This window comes from Plodia interpunctella, chromosome 17 (assembly GCF_027563975.2).
Source record: "Plodia interpunctella isolate USDA-ARS_2022_Savannah chromosome 17, ilPloInte3.2, whole genome shotgun sequence".
In the NCBI taxonomy this organism is placed as follows: Eukaryota; Metazoa; Arthropoda; class Insecta; order Lepidoptera; family Pyralidae; genus Plodia; species Plodia interpunctella.
Window position 1 is genome coordinate 3,886,537 of NC_071310.1, and position 23,057 is coordinate 3,909,593.

Here is a 23,057-nt window from a genome sequence, read left to right on the forward strand (position 1 = left end):
CAGATCACAATGTTGCAGTTGTTTTTAACTCTTTTCTTTAAAATAAAATCAACTTTTTCTGTAAGTAGTATTTTAGCAAAGATTTAATTTTAAATGTATAATAAGACGATCGCATATTGGTTATGAAAGGCCAGAACTCTTGTCTCGCCCGCACAGATCGATAGCGACAGTTACGCAACCCGGCCGGCGCCGTCTCCTGCCTGACACACTTGCTTCCGACAAACTTCGGAATCATAAATTTTGTAATTAATATAAACCTCCTAATGGTTGATGAATGACACAAAAAAATAAGCACAAAGGAAAACAGCCTAGGTAGCCTTTACAGAAGTTCAAGCGGTAACAATGAACGATACGAACAAGATGATCACAATTTCTGCTAATATGTGCTCAAGCGAAGTTAGACAAATTGAGTTGGTGATAGAACAAAGACATAGTGCAAATGATATCCAGCATATCGGACACATGGGATATGCCCCTGGAGACGCAAGCACTGATCACAAGCAGCCGGTGGCGACCGCTGCTGCCGCCGGCGGCACCGTGGCAGCGACGTCTTCCGCACGCACTGTACTCGGCATGCACTTGCACCTTCACAAAAGCACTGTCCTGACGGATTCCCTACTGAAAAGGCTAAGGCAAGCACTACTGCAAGCACTGCACTCACCTCGCCCATTTTCGCTAGTCTCTATGAAAAAGGCGGATAAAAAGGAACTAGCCGCCTCTCGGTCTCGCCTCTGTCCCTCAACGGAGCGGGGTGGGTCGTCGCTAGTTCTGCAACAACGGGACCTTTACGGTTTCCTCGTTCCAACCAAAAAACTTAAAAATATGTGCAATTTCACGTAAGTTTCGTGGCACGGCACTTGGCTATGTCATCGTGGTACCAAACTAAAACCCGGTATGAGAAAGAGCGCGGATGGCAAGAGCGCGGAGGGCGCGACGCTCTTTGGCCTGCTTCGGGCGGCGACTGACGGCGGGGTCCGCGCGTATCGAGCCGACGGCGCACTGACGTCACACTGCGTCACGACGCCAGCGCCGCCGCCGCCAGCATCGCGCGCAGCACGCCGCGCAAAGCGCCCTCTGCCGCCCTAACCCGCCCCTCGCGTAACCTTACACAACCGGCACAATGACAGCCTTCTGCTATCGACAAACTATCTGTCGTCGCACGCCCCTGATTCGCATCCTCACAGATATATACATGAATTAATGCAAAAAATCGAGAATTTATTGACTTTCCTGACACGAAACTAGATCTTTTTTCTCTAGGGCTACACCTACCTAGCTCAAGCACCAGTTCTCTCCACTTATAGTTTTCTAATAATAACTTGTATATACTTAGGATTTATACACCTATACGGATAATTTTTGTTATTATTAATGGAGTTTCAGACGATCGCATAACATTTTTAACCACCGATGACAGAAGGTTATAAGTTTTTTTTACATTAGTTTTCAGTCGTTTCTATATGGTGTTGCTTGCTTGCTTATTAAATTATTAACTTCCTAGGCGTGATGAACTGTTGAAAGAGATGAATCTGTGCCAAATCGCTTACGAAGGAGAGATGTCAAAAGGAGTTCTCGATGAAAGGTTCACTTTGGTCGTATAACCTTAATATACTTTCATTCATTGCATTTACATTTTGTAACCAGATTCTCGAAACGGAATCCAGCAAACGCAACATTCCTTACAGAGCAGAGCTTGGCATCGTGTTTAAAATAAACATAGTTAACAATAAAATAACATGCAAGTTTTATGGTAAACGAATATAATACGTTTATATTGCTTTTGCATTATAATAATGTCATGAAGTTGCTATAGAAATATATTTGCAGTAAAGGTTTTATTGGTAGTGTCCAGGAGCAGCACGAGTCCGTAGACAAAATCTGCAATTCTCGCCGTATGGAACAAGCGCCAAATTTATTACCTCGCACTCGAGTAGAGCCGGCCGCATGGCATGACAACCGAAAAGGGGCTTTAGATGTATTAAGTAAGGTTCCATAAAACTTTGTCCGTGGAGAAAAACTTAAGAAAATCTTGGCGCCTTGAGCCTGAGATTTAGTGAAATTTTATCTTTATGGATATAAGATATTAGGTTAGATTTTAACTCCCTAAAAATAGTAATGCTTATCATAGTCCTCCTTCCCTTATAATGGGTCAGGTCATATAAAATGTGAGAGGTCAGGTCGAGACTTCACTGCATAAGCCGTATTTTCTTCAGCTAGGAAGTTAAAATTTCATTGAAGTGATACATTTACACGCTGTATTTAGAAAAACCATAAAATAAATTGCCTTCAAAGAACAGTCACTGAATTTTGTATGGATATATAGATTTTATTGGTTTTATATGTGTAGATCGTGCTATTGCAGACATAAGATTGGTGAAAACAAATTTGAACAGTTGATTGAGGCAAGAAAAGCAAACAATATCCTGTAGAGGCGGACTAGGGAAAATTAATAGAAGCTTGTAGTGATTGCCGGAATGATTAATGGGACGCGGAAACGTGCGATCAATTTTGAAGGGATGAATACAGGGAACAAGATAAACATGATCCAACAAAAAGTTATTAACATTTCATACTTCGTAATAATATTATAAATGCGAAAGGATGTATGGATGTAAATGTGATTCCACGCTAGAATTTACAATATATATATTGTAAATTCTTGCGTGGAATCACATTTACATAAAAATCAGTTTTAAAAAATTTGGGTACTTTACATGCTCGTCTAGCGCCCAACGAACAGATTTTGATCGTGCATTAATTTAATTTGACAATGAATATTTAAAGCATTAAGTTTTTTTTTCATCTAAAATTATTGAAAGCCAGAATCTATACACTGACAATTTACACAAAACATATCAACAAAGTCTCAGATGCTTAAACCGGATAGCCAAATACTCGAACTTTAAATTTAGTGTATATTACGAGTATTTTAATACAAAATTGGTTCAAGAGGATTAGCTTTAACACAGAGACGCGGAGCAATAAATATTTGTTTTATAGAGATCCACGTATCATTCAATTTATACAGATACTGCTTTTAGCTAATCGTTTTCCTCATTCAATTGCTTTTTAGGTAGAGGAAACACAATATTTGGAATATAAGGAAAACTTATTCTTTATACACCCCTGGAATATGTATGAGAGATATTTTTTTAACAATTCGTTTTATGTTGAATACCATACGTAAATGACACAAAAGTAATACACTATCACGCGTTCGTTTCCAGTATTACTAGAAGACAATGCATCATTATATTATCAATCCACCATTACTGTAATTGTTACGTGACTGCTTATGTTGTAACCCTCAACCATCAGCTCGATATAATTCAACAGTGAAAACTATCATAAATTGAAAAGTTGGCAGAAAAAGAACAACACTTAAACATTCACGAGTGCCTAGCCAAGTTAGACAAGCGAGGCGGAGTGAAGTAGCTAGGTGGCCCTAGGTGGAGAATACGTTTCCGTTTCCGGTGGCCGGGAGCGCCACCTGTCAGATATTAATTTCCGGCACTTGACGTGGCCGTTTCGTAATTACACGTCAGCAAATATAGACGTATCACTGAGACCCCTAGGGCAGCCGCACCCCACTTACTTAGGCACGTTACTGAGCTGTCGTTTTTTTTTATTACAAAGGGATGATAAGCCGACCACGGAGTTATGTATAAAATGTAATATCAAAGCCCCATTTATATTCCAAGAAAAGCACATGTCTGAAAAGGCTAATTTTAATAAATGTATGCAGTGCATTCTTATTCCTACTTTACACGATAGCGATTCTATAATACATAGTTAATGAGTCAGATTATTGCAAATGCAACTGCGGGTGGATTTCAAAAGGCAACGGTGGACATTTTTTTCGCAATCTGTTGGGAGCAGTACTCTCGGGCAGTCGCACAATAAAACGCAAACTTGCACACTTTTCAATTTCAACGTCCGCCCTGCCCTCGCTGTGAGGGTATTTTTCATTTTCTGTCCTGGAACGTTAAACAAAAGGATTTTTCTGCTCATTGTTTCTCTTGATTCGTAAATCCTAAATATTTCTTTATCTTCCATCGTAAATATTCTTGTATTTAACGAATCATCGCTGAACTGAAATAAGGAAATTACTAATTGCTTCATTACTTAAGCGATTTGCAAATTGCCAATAAAGCAGCGGAACGAGGTCTGAATGTTAATAAAGACCATATTACTATGGATGACGAAAATAGTTCATTTTTACCTTCTAAATTTATAATTTAGTAATTGTTTCTGGTATGCCTTGATAAACGATCAATATCAGTGCATGATGTCAGCCAAAGGTAAAGCATTAAGTACGCATGCACCAGTTCCATGCGACCCGGGTATTTCCCAGGCATAGGTCAGTTATTCCCTGCGCTACCTGCGTGTTACGGTAACTGTTATGATATGAATAAATTATAGTCACGTATCCTTATTATTGTTACTAAGTGATAATATAGCTGTTTTAGTATGAGATATTTATTCATTGGATAGCTTTGAATTCGACGGTGAAAGTGACCTCGAAACTTTACAGTTGAGGTTCTAAAACTTTCACACCCAGCATCTCGTCCCTGAGGGCGGCCTGTTGTTCTCTGACAAGTAACCGCAACTTGTAAAGAAGATTGTACAAAACGGATAGAATTAGCAGACGTCAAAATGTCAAAGGGACAATGAGATTTTAGACGAAGATTCAACAGGGAGTGCGATATATAATGTAAAGCATTAGTATCAAGAGTCGGGGCAACGGGCCATTCCTTCACCGTGAAGGACTGGCTGATATGAAAATTCGTCGTCGAGCGGTTGGGGGAGTTGGGAGGGGCGTCCGGCCCTGTGGTGGGGGTTCATGGAGGCTCTATTTGGGTCACCCCGGGCGTCATTCCCCACGATCAATATTGGAGCCGGCGCGCGCCGCAGCTCTCTCTCTCTCACGCGCCGACAGTTACCTAACGCGTCTCGCACACTACCCCACCGACATTCATTATTCTCAAATTCGTCTCATACGAGCTATTTAGTCTTAACTAAGAACCATGGATCAAATTCTGAGGTAAATGACATTACAGTAAAAGTTTTCGTTACTTGCCGCACGATTTGACAGACGTTTCCGCCCGCCCTACTTGGATAGAACAGACATTTCGCCGTACAACGCAAACGAAATTATATAATACATTTGGACATTATCGTACGATAACCGAGATATACAAAAAAATATTTTTTAGTATACCATACGTAATCTGACAGATAAACGAACTACTAGATAAATCTGCCGGAAGTTATACTACCAGTTAGCGGTATCCAACACTTACGAAACAACGTTTTAACGCTGTTTGACCAATGTGTTTAAACAGACCTTTAATTTAGTCGTCTTCTAACGTAACGAACGATGTTCTAAATAAATATAAAAATGTTGTAATAAACCTCTCAACATTGCTTCTATCTAAACCCAAGTTTAAAATTGCACGGAAGGCTTATAATGAGGCGTCCTGAGCTAAGTCAGCGAGCAGTCTCAAGTGGAAGCATAAATATTTCTGGGATGGGCACGCCGCAGCCGCAGCTAACTAGATCAATGAAATCACAGTAGAAATTTCGTATTCAGTAGAATACGAAATACCGTCTATAAAGTACAAGGAGCAGTTATCGTTTACCTGCCAAAAACTAACAGTAATAGTTGACGTTGGAAATGTTCCGAGCCACTACACCCCGAGGGTCCTCGGCATTTGCATTTTAACTGGATCGAGTTCGGCAAACTTTATACATTAAGCTACATTGGCTGAAAACTTTTCTCGGGTGAAATATAATATTTTATTCACGCATCTTTTTGTCTTAATGGAATTATTTCGCGAAGAAATTGTTGTCAGTATATTCGAATACTTTTATCAGGACGGAAAAGTAATGAAATAACTGTCCATTTCTTATAACATTATAGGAGATTGACTAAAGATAAATTAATTTGCGTTAGAGATAGTAATATAAGAATTTCGTATCAGCAAGAAAACAGAAACTTCCTCGCCCCTCATCTTCGCTAACGACTCTTGGATCTAAAAATGAACTTTTGAACTCGTAGAAACTTGCTTCTTGCTATATTTTCTCGTCATTCCATACGTGCCAATAGAGCGCAGTAAATCATAATATTGTTAGGTAAAACACCTAGACCACAATACGCACTTCAGAAATAGCCAGGCGAGTACTGCATCGAAATAAGTAAAGGCGAGAGTGACGTGTAGCCAAAACGGTGCCAAAAACGTGCACATAAAACCATTGAGTTTATTATAAACCAAATTCATGGTGATACCATCCAGACGCGTCCTGCTTCTCACTATTACACAAAAAAGTACTTCATATTTAATTGTAAAAGTGACAGTTTTGAAATTAAATCGTCTCTCTCTACTTCAGGGAGAAATGTTATACAAATGATGATACTACAAAAATATAGTGCGCATTGCATACAACGAAGGGAACTAAGCAGTCTATAAAGTTATATAAAGGCTGCAATAATATAGACTAACGTTATTGCCCCGCACCGAATTTGCCCCGTCTACGCCGTCGCTTGAAAGGTTTATATGGCTCTAAATGGGTACTAGAACCGTATCGAAACAAAGATACTGTTCGCGGTTCAATTATGTTAACAAATTTCTTGGAAGTTTCCAACTGATAGAAAATTGCTACATTTATTTGATTAAGCAGGTGCCGGCCATTCGTGATATACAAGCAAATATACTTGAACAATTACCGTCAATTTCTTAGTGTTCAATACTTTTATTTGATCTCGTAAAAGGCTGTAGGTGTGTGCCCACTGTAAGTTTCCATTGATGAGATTGCAATCTATCAATAATTCCATACACAGAAATGGAATATTCCGAGGAGCGAAAGCTATCATAAATCAATATCGTCAAAAGGTTCGCAAACAAGGAACGTAGAAGAATTTCCGAATATGTTAGTGAATGATGATTATGATAAATATCACTATAATGCTCGATAAGCTGTAGGTAGCTACTATAAATATGGTAACTTAAACGAATGAAAAAGGTGATAATCAAGTTACAAGTCTTTAGTACTTTTTTGTAAATAGCTTGATAACATGTATTATCAAGCTATTTACAATATGTGACTTAGCAAGAAGCATTAGTTAACCACGAAGTTAACTAATCCTCCATGCTAAGTCACATATCGACTACACGTAAATAACCTACGTTATAGCTATTTGCCTAAAATATTAGAATAGTTATACCTGAAATAATAAGATACATCTATTTGTGTATCTTATGTGATACGATAATAATAGGTTATTAAATTACAAGCTAGGTAAACGTAATTCGATATTTCGCGGCTGGGAAACCGGATTTTTCCGGTTACACATCGTAATAAAATAGGATTAGCCTTGCTCACATGTACCTATTATACTTTACTACAACTATATATGGATGCCCTGTAAAAGATCCTCGCTAACACACAATTTTGGCGAGCAAATAAATTTTATCTCGATACTTTCAAGTAAAGTATCTCCCCTAGCAATTCCTGCCTTAATGCAATGAAGGCCTGGATAATAGTTTTATCTCGTGTCGAACTGAGGTGAGGTCGGGTCTTACTCGGGTCAATATTTGCGTATGGAACAGATAGATTTCATCTTAGCAGTTTTAGTTCATTTTAGTCCGGGAGACACAAATAGTAAAACAGATTTCAAAATAGAATGTAAGTAAATCAGATCTTATAATTCGGGGAGTACAGAAATTTCATTTCGGTTAGTTTGGGAAGCTATTCTTTAGCAATATTATTTAGCCGGCCATGACATAACCAGGCAAGGGAAACTTAAAACATCGAAGCTTGAAACTTTGTAAGCTCGTAAATTTCGTAAATTAAAATGTAATCGAATTTGAATGCCTTGAAATTAATTCTATAGGAAATTTTATAAAATTCCCATCTCCTTGTATCCGTAGTAGACGAACAGAGGAAATTTCAAGAAAAATGTTCAGACGTAGTATGGATTTATGGAGCCGCGGCCTCGATTCTCGACTTAGAACACGATTTAGTCCGACACGTCCCGTAAAACGCTTCAGTCAATGAAATTATTATAGAGTAAACTAATATGAACGAATATAAACAGCGCGTCATGACGTTGCTACGCTGTTACTGTTGATTCACTCAATTCTCGTGTGCGCCGAAGGTGAAGACGAAGGAAGTTTATTGCAGCATACACCAGCAGATAAGATTTATAGTTCCACGAAATGTTCTAAAAATTGCGCACGACCCTGCGAAAGCATGGTGTATTGGTGTACGCTATGAAAATCAATTGGATGATTTTTATTCTATTTATAAATATTATTTTATAGATTTTTTTGTGATATTGATACAATTTTACAAAGTGGTCAGAAATAATAGAACAACTCAATTATGAAACCATTGCATTAGAACTTATATCACAGGATGACATATTTTTTTTAAGAAATGGTATACGAAACCTTATAGAAAATAGCACTTAACTAGAATAATCCAATAAACGTGGCTTATTTAATTGGGTCAGCTCACTCAAAAAGCGAACTGAATAACAAATAGTACTGAAATAAAAATGTCAAACTGTTTTGAAGCTGTTTGATAAAAATAAATGGAAAAAAGTGCGTATTCACAAAATGCGTGAACAAAGAAATAAAATGGGCTTAAGTAAAGAGGGTGAACATTCAGAAAGGAATTAGAAAAACAGAGAAACAAAAGGTGGTTACGTAACTCCAAACCGCAAAAAGTAAGCCAAATGGAATCCGACAATATTTTGAAAGGTTACCAAAAGGGGTTGTTTTAGAGATAAATGAGGACGAGTACTCGACGTTCTCTGCCTAATAATAGTATCCATAATCAATAATGTCAATCTGCCTGGTCCTGACAAACCAAAATGTGCTGGCTCGATGGTGGCAAGGAGGATATGCGTGCCATGGTCTGACAATCGATTGCCGAAGACCGTTCGAAAGGGAATATAAGAAAGCATCTATGAAAGATAATAACAATAATCAAGTAAGTTTTGCTGCATTAATTTTATATGTTGTGCCTTACTTATGTAACAAGTCAGACAGTCAGCGCAGTCGCAATGTACGCAAAACTTAACCGGGCTAAAGTTGAATGTGCTTGCCGATTGATTAGTTCACGTGGAAAGCAATGCAGGTGGTCAGAAAAAGACAATAGAGAAGAGAAGAGGAATTGATGGACGGTTGCAATGAGACATCACTAGGATAAAGTATAAACGATCTTAATATCGAGCAGAGCAATATTAGCACCGCACTCATAAACGGGGGTATCGAGGACAGGGTCGGGTGTCGCTAAACACTCCAGGGTATTTTATGTTACGTAAGTCGAGCCGTGAATCAAGCGTTAAGTGCACGCGAGAATTGCCGTGCTCTACATAATTCAATTACAAGCCTGACGGCTTTCAGACTTCAGCCCCCTGCTAAACCCGCACCCTGGCCAGATTTATTACAAAATTTTCACTTGAACGCAGAGTGAGGTTTTATCAAAATTTTAGTCCTAAAACAGTTGGCTGGAATCAATCAAACATCTCCAATAAACAACCACAACTATGACTGATGGAAAAGTAATATCCTTCTCAAGGTGAAAATTTCTCTCAAGGTGATTTGAAATGGAGCAATTAGAGCATGGCATTATGAATATAAATAAAATAAACGTGTAGTTTGTTTGAAAAATTAGTTTTAGGTTTAGTGAGTCAGGTTCCCGAACGGCATCTACCGAAATACATCGGATCCTTGAGGAAGGAGTGGTTCCAACCAGAGTTAGCCGGGTGAAGCTGAATGTTGCCTGCATGGTTTCCGTTCCCAAGTCTCGGACTTCAGTTCAATGCACTGTCTGACCAGTGGTAGAATATTAGTTCACTCGCACTGTTAAATAATAAAGTTAAAAAGTTTCGAAATGTCAGCTCGATTGAAAAAAAAAAGTAAATATCAGACAAGATTCCCAAACAACATATAAGCTGAACTGTCCCGATTCTCTGACTAGGGTGAAGCTGGGTGCTCCACCCTAGTGTTATATAATATTCAGGTTCATTTACGTAAGATTTAGAGCGCATTGCCCGACGGGAGCGGGAGTTAGTGTCCAATTTAACTAGATCTGTACTAAGTAGATTAAAACTTGACGCTCCGCTCTGAATTATGTAATTGCTATCATAATGAAGTTAACCGACGTATTTTATTAAAAAAACAGTTTGCAAACGCGGTTTTAATAAATTATCTATATAATAATCACAATATGTACAATTGTACAGTCTATATGACAAAACTAATAATATTTTGAAAATAAATAGTTGCTATTTAAGCTTGTCTAGAAATACACGGGGTCTTTCTTATATAGAAATCTTGTTCATAGTTAACTAATTATTTTCTTGAAATTATTCGTATAATATATTTAAAATGTCTAGGTTATTACGGGTAAAAATAAAAATATTAATAAGATTTTCACCCAAACTACGACAGTGATCTAAAATACTAATGAAGCACAATTTCAGCTATAGATACGCACACTTACGTCACGGTAAGGTATGGAATCTTGACGTGACATGCGTTCGCTTAGATATTTCGAAAAATTCCCTGGCACAATTCAGCCATGTTCTTTCCTCATTAAAGCGTAATCTGAGAACGGAGGCCAATTGAGAGTGGGTGGGACATGAATGAAATTCGCGCATGAACCTCACAATAGCTGTACCTGTGTGCACTGGTTCATGACGATGCAAGAGTAGTACGGTAAATTGCGCACTGAATTGCATGGCGACAGGATCTAATTACATTCGTGTTGATGTGATTGACATACGTGTGTCACACGTGATTGATTTATATGATGCGGTGGTCCAGTGGCAAAGAAACCCGCCTCATGTCGCAAGTTCCAAGTTAGAATCTTACTCATGCTACTTTTTGTACACTAATTTGCTTAGACTACCACTGGTAGACTAAGTTCCTTAGTGTGCATGTGCGTACGGAAATATTAATTAATTTTATTAATTTAGATCAGTTCTCAAAAAAGCATAGCACTAGCAACAAAATCGTGCATCGGTTTTACTCCAAATTAGATCCATATTTGAAAGTGTATCATAATCATATCAAGCAAGCCAGAGAAAGGTAAGTAACCAATAATATAATATTAAAATATGCATATTACGTAATAGGTTTCACGTCAAAGGCAGAAGGGAATGAATACATTAGGATTTGCGGGACCGCTCCGCTAAATTGCAGATTTAATTTTTGCCGGAGCTGTACAGTCGACAGAACATCAACCTGTCCAAATTCATCCTGTACAAAGCTCTACGCAGTTTTCAAACGAGAAAATAGTTGATACTGCTTTGGCGTTACGTAAGCTAATTAGTGAAACACTAAAGGTACTATTCATAGTAGATAGTCTCATTATCCCAAATTATGTGGGAAAATATATAATCTCAAACAAACTCTATATTTAGAAAATCACTAATCAAGGCAAATCAAATCTTTAAAAGTGAAGAAGACTTACGACGCTAACATTTTAAAAGATTAAGTACTGTTGATAAGTTCAAGACTGGAGTCTGTTCTTGTTGATAATAATTGAGTGATAATATTGATGAGAAGATTTGGTATAAAGTATGATATGTGAGTAACAAAGTCACTCAAACATATCCTTTCACACTTAAAATCAGGATATAGGATAAAATGGAATCTGTAAAACATCCTGATAATATACCTGATAATATAAGCTTATGTCGTAAAGGAGGACATGCGTGCCAATAGTCTGACAAGTAAGGATGTCGAAGACCGATCGAAGAGGATAAGAAATATTAAGAAAACGGACCGCGGGCTCCTATGCTTTACGGAACAAACAGATGACAGAAAGAGAGAGAATGAAATCAGTAAAACAGAATGAGAGATGACGATGCAGTTACATCCCGAATCACATATCCTGGAAGATCCGGGATAAACTAGTAAATAAATCCATGAGTCAGAGGAAAAGAGCTATCTTGTGTGACGCATAAATGAGACCAAACTCGTAACACACTTAAAACCCTATTACAATTTAAAATTTAAACGGGTATACGCTAGAACATTTTAGTAATCTCAATCGAGATGCAACTATATCTGTAGTATTCATAAACATAACTGTTCTCTGTGTATATACATACAACATAGTGTGTATATAAAGGTATAGGTTTCTTCTTTCAAATTCAATCCATTTATTCAGACCACAGGCACTTTTTCACGTCAATTTTTATATTAAATAGTTATTTCTCACAAGCTACAAACTACTGATGTCTAAAGGAAGAAAAATACAGAGATCCATTAATTGAAATTAAAGAAAAGACCTTAATTCTGCTAGCAATCAAGAAAAGGTCGCCAATTTGAAATATTACAATTCATACCCCAGCTGGCTTAATAATAAAGGAGCAAAGCTAATAACGGCTTTTGTAAAAACTAATAACTCGCTTTATGAATTTATTTCTAAAAGCGTAGCGATTAACGCATTCGATAAGCTATATGTTTGCACACGGGGATTTACACAACACTAAATTTATGATAAAACCCATAAATTTTGTGTTGTGGAAATCTTTAGCCTTCCTTTTGGTCTCCATGTTTGACACAACTGTCTCTTCTTGGCATTCTTTTTGCTCTTCTAGCTGCTATTTTCCTTTCCATTTTATAAAGAAACTATCATATATTTTAGAAAATGACACATATCATTCTGACTTTTAATAATAGGTAATTGTTTTTCTTTTTTCTTCGCCAAGATATCACAAAATTTTTAACTCCAAGGCATAGACAGCTTATAAGGCTGACTGCGATATGAAATGCAATTCGAAGCTGCTTACTGTTTGAAGTGGGATATGAGTGCGGTGAGGCCAGGTTGGGTTCACGCAAAGCAAACATGCATTTATGAGACGCCCTTTTGGGATATACGGCAAACATAATTACGCTCATGTTTACTCCCGTCTTTAGCCAAAAGATATTGTGATAATATAATTTATTAAGACACCAATATAACAACGGCAAGTTCATTAACTATGATGATGGCGAATCAAGGAGACGAGGAAAGGTAAGTGTAAAATTAGACAGGTCTGAAAGATAAAGTGGAAATCCATAGTATTTGATTTGACTATTCTTTCTTGAGGCCTATATGTGTAATAACAATTGGCTATTCGACTGGGCAAAAAATAAAATGTACCTATGAAGGTATTTAAATAATTAAATGTCACTTTAAATGATCAGTTTCATCACTATTTTAGGTCTCATTAAATATATTAGAAATGCTTTTCGACTTCAAATCCGTGATGTCACAATACATACGGTCATTCAAGCTCCATATAAAATTTTGTTTTTGACATTAAAAAAAAGTATCTAATTTGACTAGTTGGAGAATAGCCAATCAATACATATAATAAAACAGTAAAAAAAAACCTGAACATTGAATATATTTACATAAAAACAGAATTACGCGATAATCATAGTAAGAATTTGAAAAAAAAACTGTATGTCTATTTGTACACGCTAATCTTCGGAACTTCTGGACGGATTTGAATTAAACTTTTTTTGTTATATAGCTATGAAGACTGGGCAAAATAAAGGGTATAAATGATTTTGAAAACTGGAACACCTGATGAAGAACAATGATGGTACAGCTAAACTATAGGAAATATAGAAATTACACCGTAACAAAAGTTGTTAAGCCTGATAAGCATTTTCTGTTGAGATATTTATTTTTATTTTATTTTTTATTTATAAAAATCGAAGATCTGGAACACCTGATGCATACCCATGATGGTCCAGATAAACTATAGGAAATATAGAAATGACGCCGTAACATAAGTTGTTAAGCCTGATGAGCATTTTGTATTGAGGTATAAACATTGAAGATTTGGAACACCTGATGTAGAACCATGATGGTCCAGCGAAACTATAGGAAACATAGAAATGATGCCTTAACAAAAGTTGTTCAGCTTGATGAGCATTTCCGGTTGATGTATAAAAATCGAAGATCTGGAACACCTGAAGAAAAGTCATAATGGTCCAGCTAAACTATAGGAAATATATATTTCAGTCGTATGAGCATCTTTCCTTATAGGTATCGTTACGCTTCGTCTATACAGTTAAATTTCTCTAATATTTTGATTCCTTACCAAAAATTGTTCGGCCACGCGAACGAAGTCGCGGGAAGCTAGTTACTAATATTTGTTTGAACATAGGAATTTACCTTCTAAAAGAAAAAGTAACGCACAGCTTTATATGTTACACGTTTTATAAAATAGTTTAAAATTAAAACAAAATAATTTTCAATATCAATTTAAATCCTTCAGGTAACTATCAATTTCGTTGAAGCTTACGTGACATGTGATTTATAACCAAAACAGTTTAATCCTGAGGGTTACAGGGTATCCTCACACGAATATCGGGCTTAACAACTTTAGGGTCCTCATATCGTACACAATATTGCTTGAGGAACTTGATGTTAAAATCTGATTATATCACTTGATTGATAGCAATAATATAGTATCTATAAGAAATCTCATATCATGAATTAACGAAAAATAATATCGATTCACGTCCTGATAAGATTTGGAATACACGAATAGACAAATTTGCTACTTGAGCATGAACGTAAAAAGTAAAGTTTATTTTAAACTAAGGTAAAAAATAAACATTGTCCTCTCAGTCACCATTTAGAAAAATATGGGATTAACGAAAAAATTATATCGATTCACGTAAAATCTTATCGGGATTTTGATTGATGGACACGAATAGACAACCTACCTCTTTACTATTTGAGCTTGAAAGTATTTTAAATATTATACATAGCATTCCATCTCGTATTGTCTTTTGTAAATTCGATTTTATTTCCATTTCCAAAACACAATGGAGCCCCGGCTGATTCAATTTATAATATTGCAGTTGTTTCAAGTAGGCGTGTGGGCGCCGCGAGCGTCACATTCAATGAACGCCGAATCTATAATGAACAGACAGAGTGTCTCCCTACATTACAATTAAAGTGATGGAAGACGGAATACGCCTTTCATTTAGCCCCGAAATGTTTGATACAACGAAACATATCAGATCAGTCAGATTGTATGACACCAAAATGGCTGATGTCAATTAAATGAAACCTTTATAACGAATAAAATGATAATCAAATAAAAAATATTTAATGACATCGCGGAAACGAGGCGTGGCAGAACGGTTGGTAGGTAGTAAAGAAGTCATTTATGTCGAGCTTTTTTCATTTTATCTGCATAATAGTTTCGCCGAAGTTGTAATAATCACATTTTAAGGTCAGAAGAGTTAAGGATTCTCAAACGTTGAATTAGTTTTAATTTATTGTTATTTTTTATAACAAATGATAATACTATAATTAATGCAGCCTAAAGTTACTAATTTATGATTTGTGAGTAGATTGCGGCTATTTGAATGGATCATAAGGAATCATAGTGGATACTTTTCAACGATTAGTGAATGATCGTAGTCTAGAGTAGTAATAAGTAGTCTAGATCTAGTTTTAATTGAAATAAATTATATGGGGAATCGTAGTAGCATGACAGTCTCTAGCAAAGTTAATATATTTTATAGAAAATCGTAGCAGTCAAGTCTTGGAAAGTCGTAGCAGCAGTGAGATCGTAGAAGATCGTAGCAGCATTTCGTAGCAAATAAAAAATCTCGTAGAGGTCTTGAAAAGTCGTAACAATTGTTATTGTGTCTATTCCTGATGATAGATTTTCGCCAAATTGTTACTGAAATGCGTGTATAACGAAAAATTATTCGTTAAAATGCAATTATATTGTCAAATTCTTTATCTACAAAACGTACATAAATATAAACTTGTAATATGTTTTTAACTCAAAATGGCTTAAAACTTAACGGTAAGGATCAAGAATTAATTTCATTAAGATACCACAAGTTTAAAAAGTTTTGTTGCAGCAACATTACACATTATCGTTGCGGCATCGTACTTAGTCCAGTAGTCTCGAAGTCTGCAGGCGCGACGTCTAGTTATATAACAGTCAGCAATCCTGTCTAATCAATACGAGGGCGGGCATCGAGTGCTAGCAGGGCCAATGTACGAGAAAAGCAGAGCCATAGAGTTTGTGATAGCTTTCTTTGTTTGAAGTTGAAAGCTCGGATTAATACCATGACTTGTGTCAGGCAAATTATGTTTGCTGCCATGCCACTGGCAGTTTAAGAGGAAATGATATAAAAATTGGGCTTGTTTCAGCGCTTGTTGATAATATTTCTGATAGCATATATGTAACATATCGAAAAGAAAGCGTTAACTGTGTGTTTCACAAGTGTGGATTGGACTAACTGGCCAATCACATCAGGCAGATTTATCTAGCAGTTAGGTTATCGTGTAAAGTTTATGTGATTCATGTTCCGAGTTCGCAGGAAGTTAACTGATCCGCTTAGAGTTATTGATTTTACTTAGTTTCATTTTACTGAAAATACAATTTTGTGACCAATGGTAAAATGAGCTTGTTATGGCAAAACCTGATTTGTTCTCTATTTTAGGACAATTTCACGTATAAAATCTAGTAAAGCAAACTACGGGTAACTAGGTTAAATTCAGGGTAGTAATACCACAAAGAACCTTTATTGAATAACATAGCGTGAAAACACGAAAACCTACGGGATACCAAAAGAGCGGAGCGCTGAGCTCTTGAATTATGTAACAGCGAAGGATAATATTGTCGAATATGTTTCACAAAAACGAAGGTAGGCGATGTAAAAGCCAAGGAACACTATTCACAGTTTGAGGAAAATTAAGGACCGCTATAAAAGAAACATGGCTGTGTTTATTTCGCACAATAGTTTTTAATGCCGTTGTTCCTTTTACTACTAAAAACAATGGCGAAACATTTAAGTGCGATCCAGAATGTAAAAATATTTTAACCACATCTTCCTCAAGTATTTATATTTTTATCTGTATTCAGCAACTGGGTCATTACGTGCTACAACTACTACTATTATATAAATCGAGTGTGCTTACAACTCGTAACCTTTAGTGGATAGTGTAAGCTTTAGTGAGAATGAATTCCCCCACATTTAGGTCTATTTTGACAACCATCTTTTTATTAACAAACTGAGTCCCGGGGCTGCTAGCTGCCGTGGGAATATCGGAATAAGAAGTCGTTTAACAATAATGTAGCTTCCTAAACTATTTGTAAAAAACAATAAAACAATCTATGGACAAATTGATGTAGCTGAGACTAGGCTCAAAATCGAAATAAGTACCTGTTTTATTTATCTGTGCCAACGACAGACCGGCAAGCAAGCACGTAAGTTAAGTTAAATTTTATTGTCGAAGGACGAATTTCAAGGACCTTTTTCGCCTAAACTCCCCCAGTAGCTCAGTGACACGTAAGCATTCAAATTCCGGCACGCGACTCCGAACGCATGACCTTCCAACTGTATTGACAACCGAGGGTGGGGCAACGCGAGAAAAATTCCCATACTTCGAGACTTTTCCATGCCAATTTTCCATTCCGCAAAGTTTGGGCGGTCCTCCTCCTTTTGTCGTTCCACTAGAGGCAAGGCTCATTTACATATAAATTGACATCTTCACGCCTACAAAATCTTGATAGATCGTCGTCGTACGTTGATAATAAATTCGCGCACCTCACTATTCTGTTCCATAAAGGTATCTACGTCAATGGACCCTTGAATGTAATAAAATAGGTGTTTCCCATAGACAGATATGAAAGATACATTCCTTTCTAAGTTTGGCGGCGCAACACCAACCGACCAACCTCGCCAACTAGGAGGAATCGCCACTGGCATAAAGATTATTACGAGTAAGAGGAAATAACTTGTTATCGCAGTATAGGTGAAGTTGATGGCGATGGCGCTCCCTCGGTGAAATTAATCTGGAAAGTAAACTGACCTTCCCTTAATTGGTTCCGTTCGTCCATTCGGCGATGAGATACTTAGAGCCGTAAACAAACCGTTAATTGAAGTAGGTATCGTTTTTAATACAGGTAGAAAGTATCGAAATTAAATTTCGTTGATTAGTTTTAATTTTTAATCACCACTACTGGGGTGAAAAAAGCTATTTGAAGAGTATAAAATTTAAACTGACCAAGTTAGTTACGTTTATGAATGCATACATGTTTTATCAATATATTACTAACCTTACTTTTATTTATTTTCATTTTTATTTAAGAAGTAAATATTAATGTCTAGAATCTAAACCAAGGTTGTTTCATATTGATATCTCTTTTTTCATTCGAAAGGGTACCATCAATCATCTTAAAGGTTTTTGTGAAAAACTTTTGGCAGATCAGAAAATATCTAGTTGCATTTAATTCTATTTCCAGAAAGGCCACACCTTGAACTCTGACATTTAGTATTTCCCCGAGTGCGAAAAAATCTGGTGAAAGTTTCGACGTTCCATAAAAAGAATATAAAAGAAAAAAAAAATATTTGTAATAAGTAGTTAATTTGTAATTTGTTTTAGTTTTTAGGATTATATAGTTTTCGTTAATTATTAGCACTATTTGTAATTACTTTAAGATCATTGCATTGCACATTGTAACATTTATACACAATAATTTCATTTAAATGTAATAGATTTACATCTTCTGGTGACACCATAAATAATAATGTAAACTTATGTTTGTTAAGTTTGTATTGGCGTTTTCAAGCTCCAAATGCAAAATGTGGCGTGCAACGAACAAGTCGATTTGCAGTAAATCAAATGGCGTCGGCGAGGTCCAAAATAAGGTGCTAACAGAAACAACTCTTCGTACACGGAAACATAAAGGGTATATGAAATGTAGGCACAGGTGCGTTATATTCGTATAAACATAACTGTTTATAGGTATCAAAATCGAATCAAGTGGATGGAGTGTACCCCGTACTATATATAATATTATACGAAAATTTACTTTATTGTGAAATATCTTCATGTCACTGAAGATAACGGAGCATTGGACTTTATTCGAGAGCCTTACGAGCTCCCGTATTAGCTGTGGTAAAGAAGATTTATAAATTTCTATTTCCTGGTTCATTTCACTCTTCTATAAACTATATTTTATGCAGGGAGTATAGCTGCGCCGAGCTGTGCCGCATCACATCACTGCAAATTGATAACTCGGCCTAATGCATTTTCTGCCAATAAATCGATTCATCAATCAATCAATTTTTATAAATCGATATACTTGTCAACGCAATCTCTCTCTCGAATTTCATTCTATTCAAACTTAACAATGTTAAGTAGTGCTGCACGAGGTCAGGTAGTTCTAATTAGAGAAGAAAGGCTCCCATAAGATCTGCAGATTAACAAAAAAATACGTAAACATTTAAGTACGAGACTTACTTACCTTGAATAAAAAAATTATTTAGGATAAAAATTTTCCTTTTACATAATAAAGCCTCGAGGACAAATTAATACGATTACACGCAGTTTTATTATTCTCTTTAAAGAGGCGGTCAGCATAATGAAGGACCCTGGATGGAGTAGGGTTAAGGATTAGTAGTAAATTTTCGGCAAAGACCTCAAGCGACCGTCATACAAGTAGGGAACGCTCATTACACTTCATCCATAAACATAAAGGAGTTTTATAATTAAACCGATTCTTCAGAATAGTAATCGCCTGCCTCAGTTTTACATGTATGTAGTATATTGAATGGAAACAAAAACAGCCATAGTATACTTATACAGTATTTAACGTAAATACGATTAAGCTTACTACGGGCCAAGTTGGCAAACGCAGAGTTTCATGTCTATCACGATAATAGACTGCTTATCTAGAAAATTGGATGTTGTTCAAGCAAGTCTCGGTAACATTAGTCATAGAGCGACAACAGAAATTGGTTACAATTTGGTTGGAGCCAGTGCAAGTTAAAGCTGCGTCGCGATCGATAGTGGCGACCTCTTTACCGAGCGATGCACCTAGTTGCCCGGGACACCGTGGTACCGCAAATAATGGAGAGCACAAAAGTTGCACAAATAAAATCATAATATTCCCCGTTTTTACGAGATGAAAATATTAACGTATAAACATCAGATTTACGGACGACGAAATTGCTGGAAACGGGCAGTTTTGTTAAAATGTAAAATAAATTTTTAACCTATTATAAAACGTACAAAGGTGGGTTTAAAGTAGTGATAGCATACAAAACCGCGCCCCAAAGAAAGATTATACAGATAGTAGTAATACACAATAAAACTAAAAATTTCTAAAAATACCCGAAAATATTGTGAACATCAGATATAAAGACAATCAGAACACAAAACAAAAACAACAGAACACAGATTTTAATTTCAGTTCTCGTTTAAAGGTCTTAAAACTAAAACGTCAGATGACTTGGAAATATATATTTATTAATGTAAATGGAGCTCTCAGCGTTCAGTGGAGAAATTTTCTGTCACTGAATGCATTTGTTATAAAGTTTTTTCGCAATTATTTAATTAAAACTGTGATGAAAAGAGTTTTAATTAAAATTCCAAGACTAATCGAGAAAATACTTTGTTACTCTGTATGTATCCAAATGAAAAACAAGCTTATCAGATTCGTCAAGTAGGTAGTTTGAAATGAAACAAACTTGATTTATTAAAATGATTACATTACATTATTATAGGCGACATTTACGATACAATATCCATTAGGATATTGTATATATATTGTATCTTAGGGTTGCCTAAGAAATTTTGACGGCCGAAGCCGCGGGCAAAAGCAAGTCCTAACGAATATTATACATACGAAAGTTTGTTTATTATTACCCTTTCACACTTTATCTGCTCAAACAATCTTCTTGAAATTTTGCATTCATGTAGTTAAAGCTTGAATAATGACATAGAGTATTTTCAGCCCGGAAAAATAACTGGTCCCATGGGAAATTTAAGCAAGCTAAACTGCAGGCTTGCTTGTCAGAAATCACACATGTTTAGTCTAATTACAAATACCATTACTAGCCCACTGTGAGCACACAAAACTATTTTCTTATAGATAAATTTTAAGACAAGAACAAATGTAAGTAAAAGCGAAGAAAACAAGCTCTACTTTCAACCTCTTATCGTAAGAGGATGTGTCATTCATATTCATTTTGGCATCGTGTCAAAATAAATTGCAAAAGAATGCGTTAAAGGAGTTTTTCACGAGGCCAAATGGCACCCCGCCATGGCAAATTAAGCTGATACTGTTACTTCATTTCATCTTAGTTTTAATATTCATATTCTGTTCTAGGAGTAACGGCATAAAAATATGATAAAGACCCCCAGGTCTTACATCCTTTCCCAAAAGGGGATACAGATTGAGGATGACTTTATAAAGTGACGCCGGCCGCCGCACCACATCATCTTCATTCAAAGATGCGTCTCATGAAAGGATCTATCCAAATGGAAAAGGAAAAAGTTGAGTTCATTACTTTAAATAAATTTTCGTTACGGTATATACTACAATTTAACACGAAAGAGTACAGAAACCGATATTAAAATCTCGGTACAATTCAGAAAACTGTGCAATACAGCAAAGTGATTGATTTACATTCGTGAAAAGCATATCAGAGTGTTTTAGGCTTTCAATGAAAATCTTCTAGAAATTTTCCGTTATCCTACTATATCCCACTAATATCCATTCATACATATTATAAAACAAAGTCCTCTGCCACGTCTGTCTGTTCGCAAGAAACTCAAAAATGACTGCACGGATTTTTTTCACCAATATCTATTGGTGAAAAAAATCCGTGCAGTGATTCCTGAGGAAGGTTTAGGAGTATGATTTATTATGTTTTTACCCGAGCGAAGCCAGGACGGGCCGCTAGTAATATTATAAAGGTGAAAGTTTGTATGTTTGTTACTTCTTCTCGCTCCAACGATGCGATGGGTATTTTTTATCAAATTTGGTATTGAAGTAGCTGACACCTTGGATTAACACGTTTTTATCCCGAAAGTACGCGATTCCTGTAGGATTTGGTCAATACGTCTGATAGTCAACGGTGCTTTACAAAGTAAGATGGTGCTACTATGCATAAAAAAGTAAGCGTTTGGGGTAACACCGCAGTAATCAATATATCTTGAAATTAACTCCGAATCGTTTTCTATAACGAACATTTAATATATTGATACGCCTTTAGACTTTATTAATATTGTATTTGTATTTTGCTTTATGTTAGCTTGTGGATTTTCCGATGGCCCCCTGACCATTTATCTTACAACGGGTGCCATTTATCGCGGACACGCCCGCAGATCAGTAGTGTAATGTCAGATGCCCAGAACCTGAGTAGTCGTAAATTTTTGTATTTTCTTACAATAAATGAAATAGGCTCAGTAAAAAAGAATTCTACGTCGATAGTTGAAGCCTTCTTTCTTCCTTTTCGAGTGTGTTAATTGATAACACTAGTGTCAAGAGGATATTCAAATCGCCTAAAGGTCGAAAATATATTACCACATCTCACCACTAGATGTAATCGCAAACACACTAGCGAACTTAAACTATCAACCAGTATGCAAATTTCCTCACGATGTTTTTTTTCACCGGAAACAAGTGTTGGTCTGTAAAAACTGGTCAGATTGGTAACAAAAATTGAGTAAGATTTGAACCTGGGACCTTTCGATGTTAAATCACAGGTGGACAGTCTTAACCACTTGTCCACCACCGCTTACTTGAAGCTTTATGAATATAGAAACTACACACACACCTAGACACATTGTACCTAAGTTTAAATTAATTGGTATAATGTTACGTTATCAACGCGTTACCTACGCGTTGATACCAACACACGAAAACAAACTAGCGTAACGGAATAAAAGTGTAATACTATATTCCACCCTGTCAGGGTGTCGCTTAATGACCCAGAAGAGGCCTGGAGGTGGTAGTTTCATACGTCATTAGCTTAAATACTGTTATTGGATGCCTAAAACTCAATCGTTAAGCCAAGCCTCCATTCTAGATGGAGAGAATTCGATAAAGGCTTCTAAAAAGTAAACTGTTTATTATTACGTAAAATTTTGAAGCCATATATTTTTTGGTAAAATTTATATTCTAAATGATACAGTCATCCTCATGATATCAGCTACAAAGTCTTCTGCTGGAAATGGGCTTCTGCCAAAGGCCATAAGACCAATTGAAA

The 23,057-nt window shown here is 36.3% G+C and overlaps 1 protein-coding gene across 12 annotated transcripts in view; it reads right to left on the minus strand.

The window, feature by feature from the left end:
- Atpalpha (Na pump alpha subunit) overlaps positions 1 to 23,057 on the minus strand; it is a 48,550-nt gene that overhangs the window by 20,226 nt on the left and 5,267 nt on the right. For 4 of the 12 annotated variants that reach the window (XM_064436523.1, XM_053758039.2, XM_064436524.1 and 1 more), the window contains exon 2: positions 662 to 768. The exons of 3 other annotated variants lie outside the window; for them this stretch is intronic. In XM_064436523.1, coding sequence (XP_064292593.1) covers positions 662 to 670 — 9 coding nt within the window. In that variant the 5' untranslated portion in view covers positions 671 to 768. Of the gene's footprint in view, positions 1 to 661; positions 967 to 23,057 lie in introns of those variants that run through there. 5 more of the 12 variants (XM_053758037.2, XM_053758036.2, XM_053758034.2 and 2 more) reach the window with 4 other exon arrangements.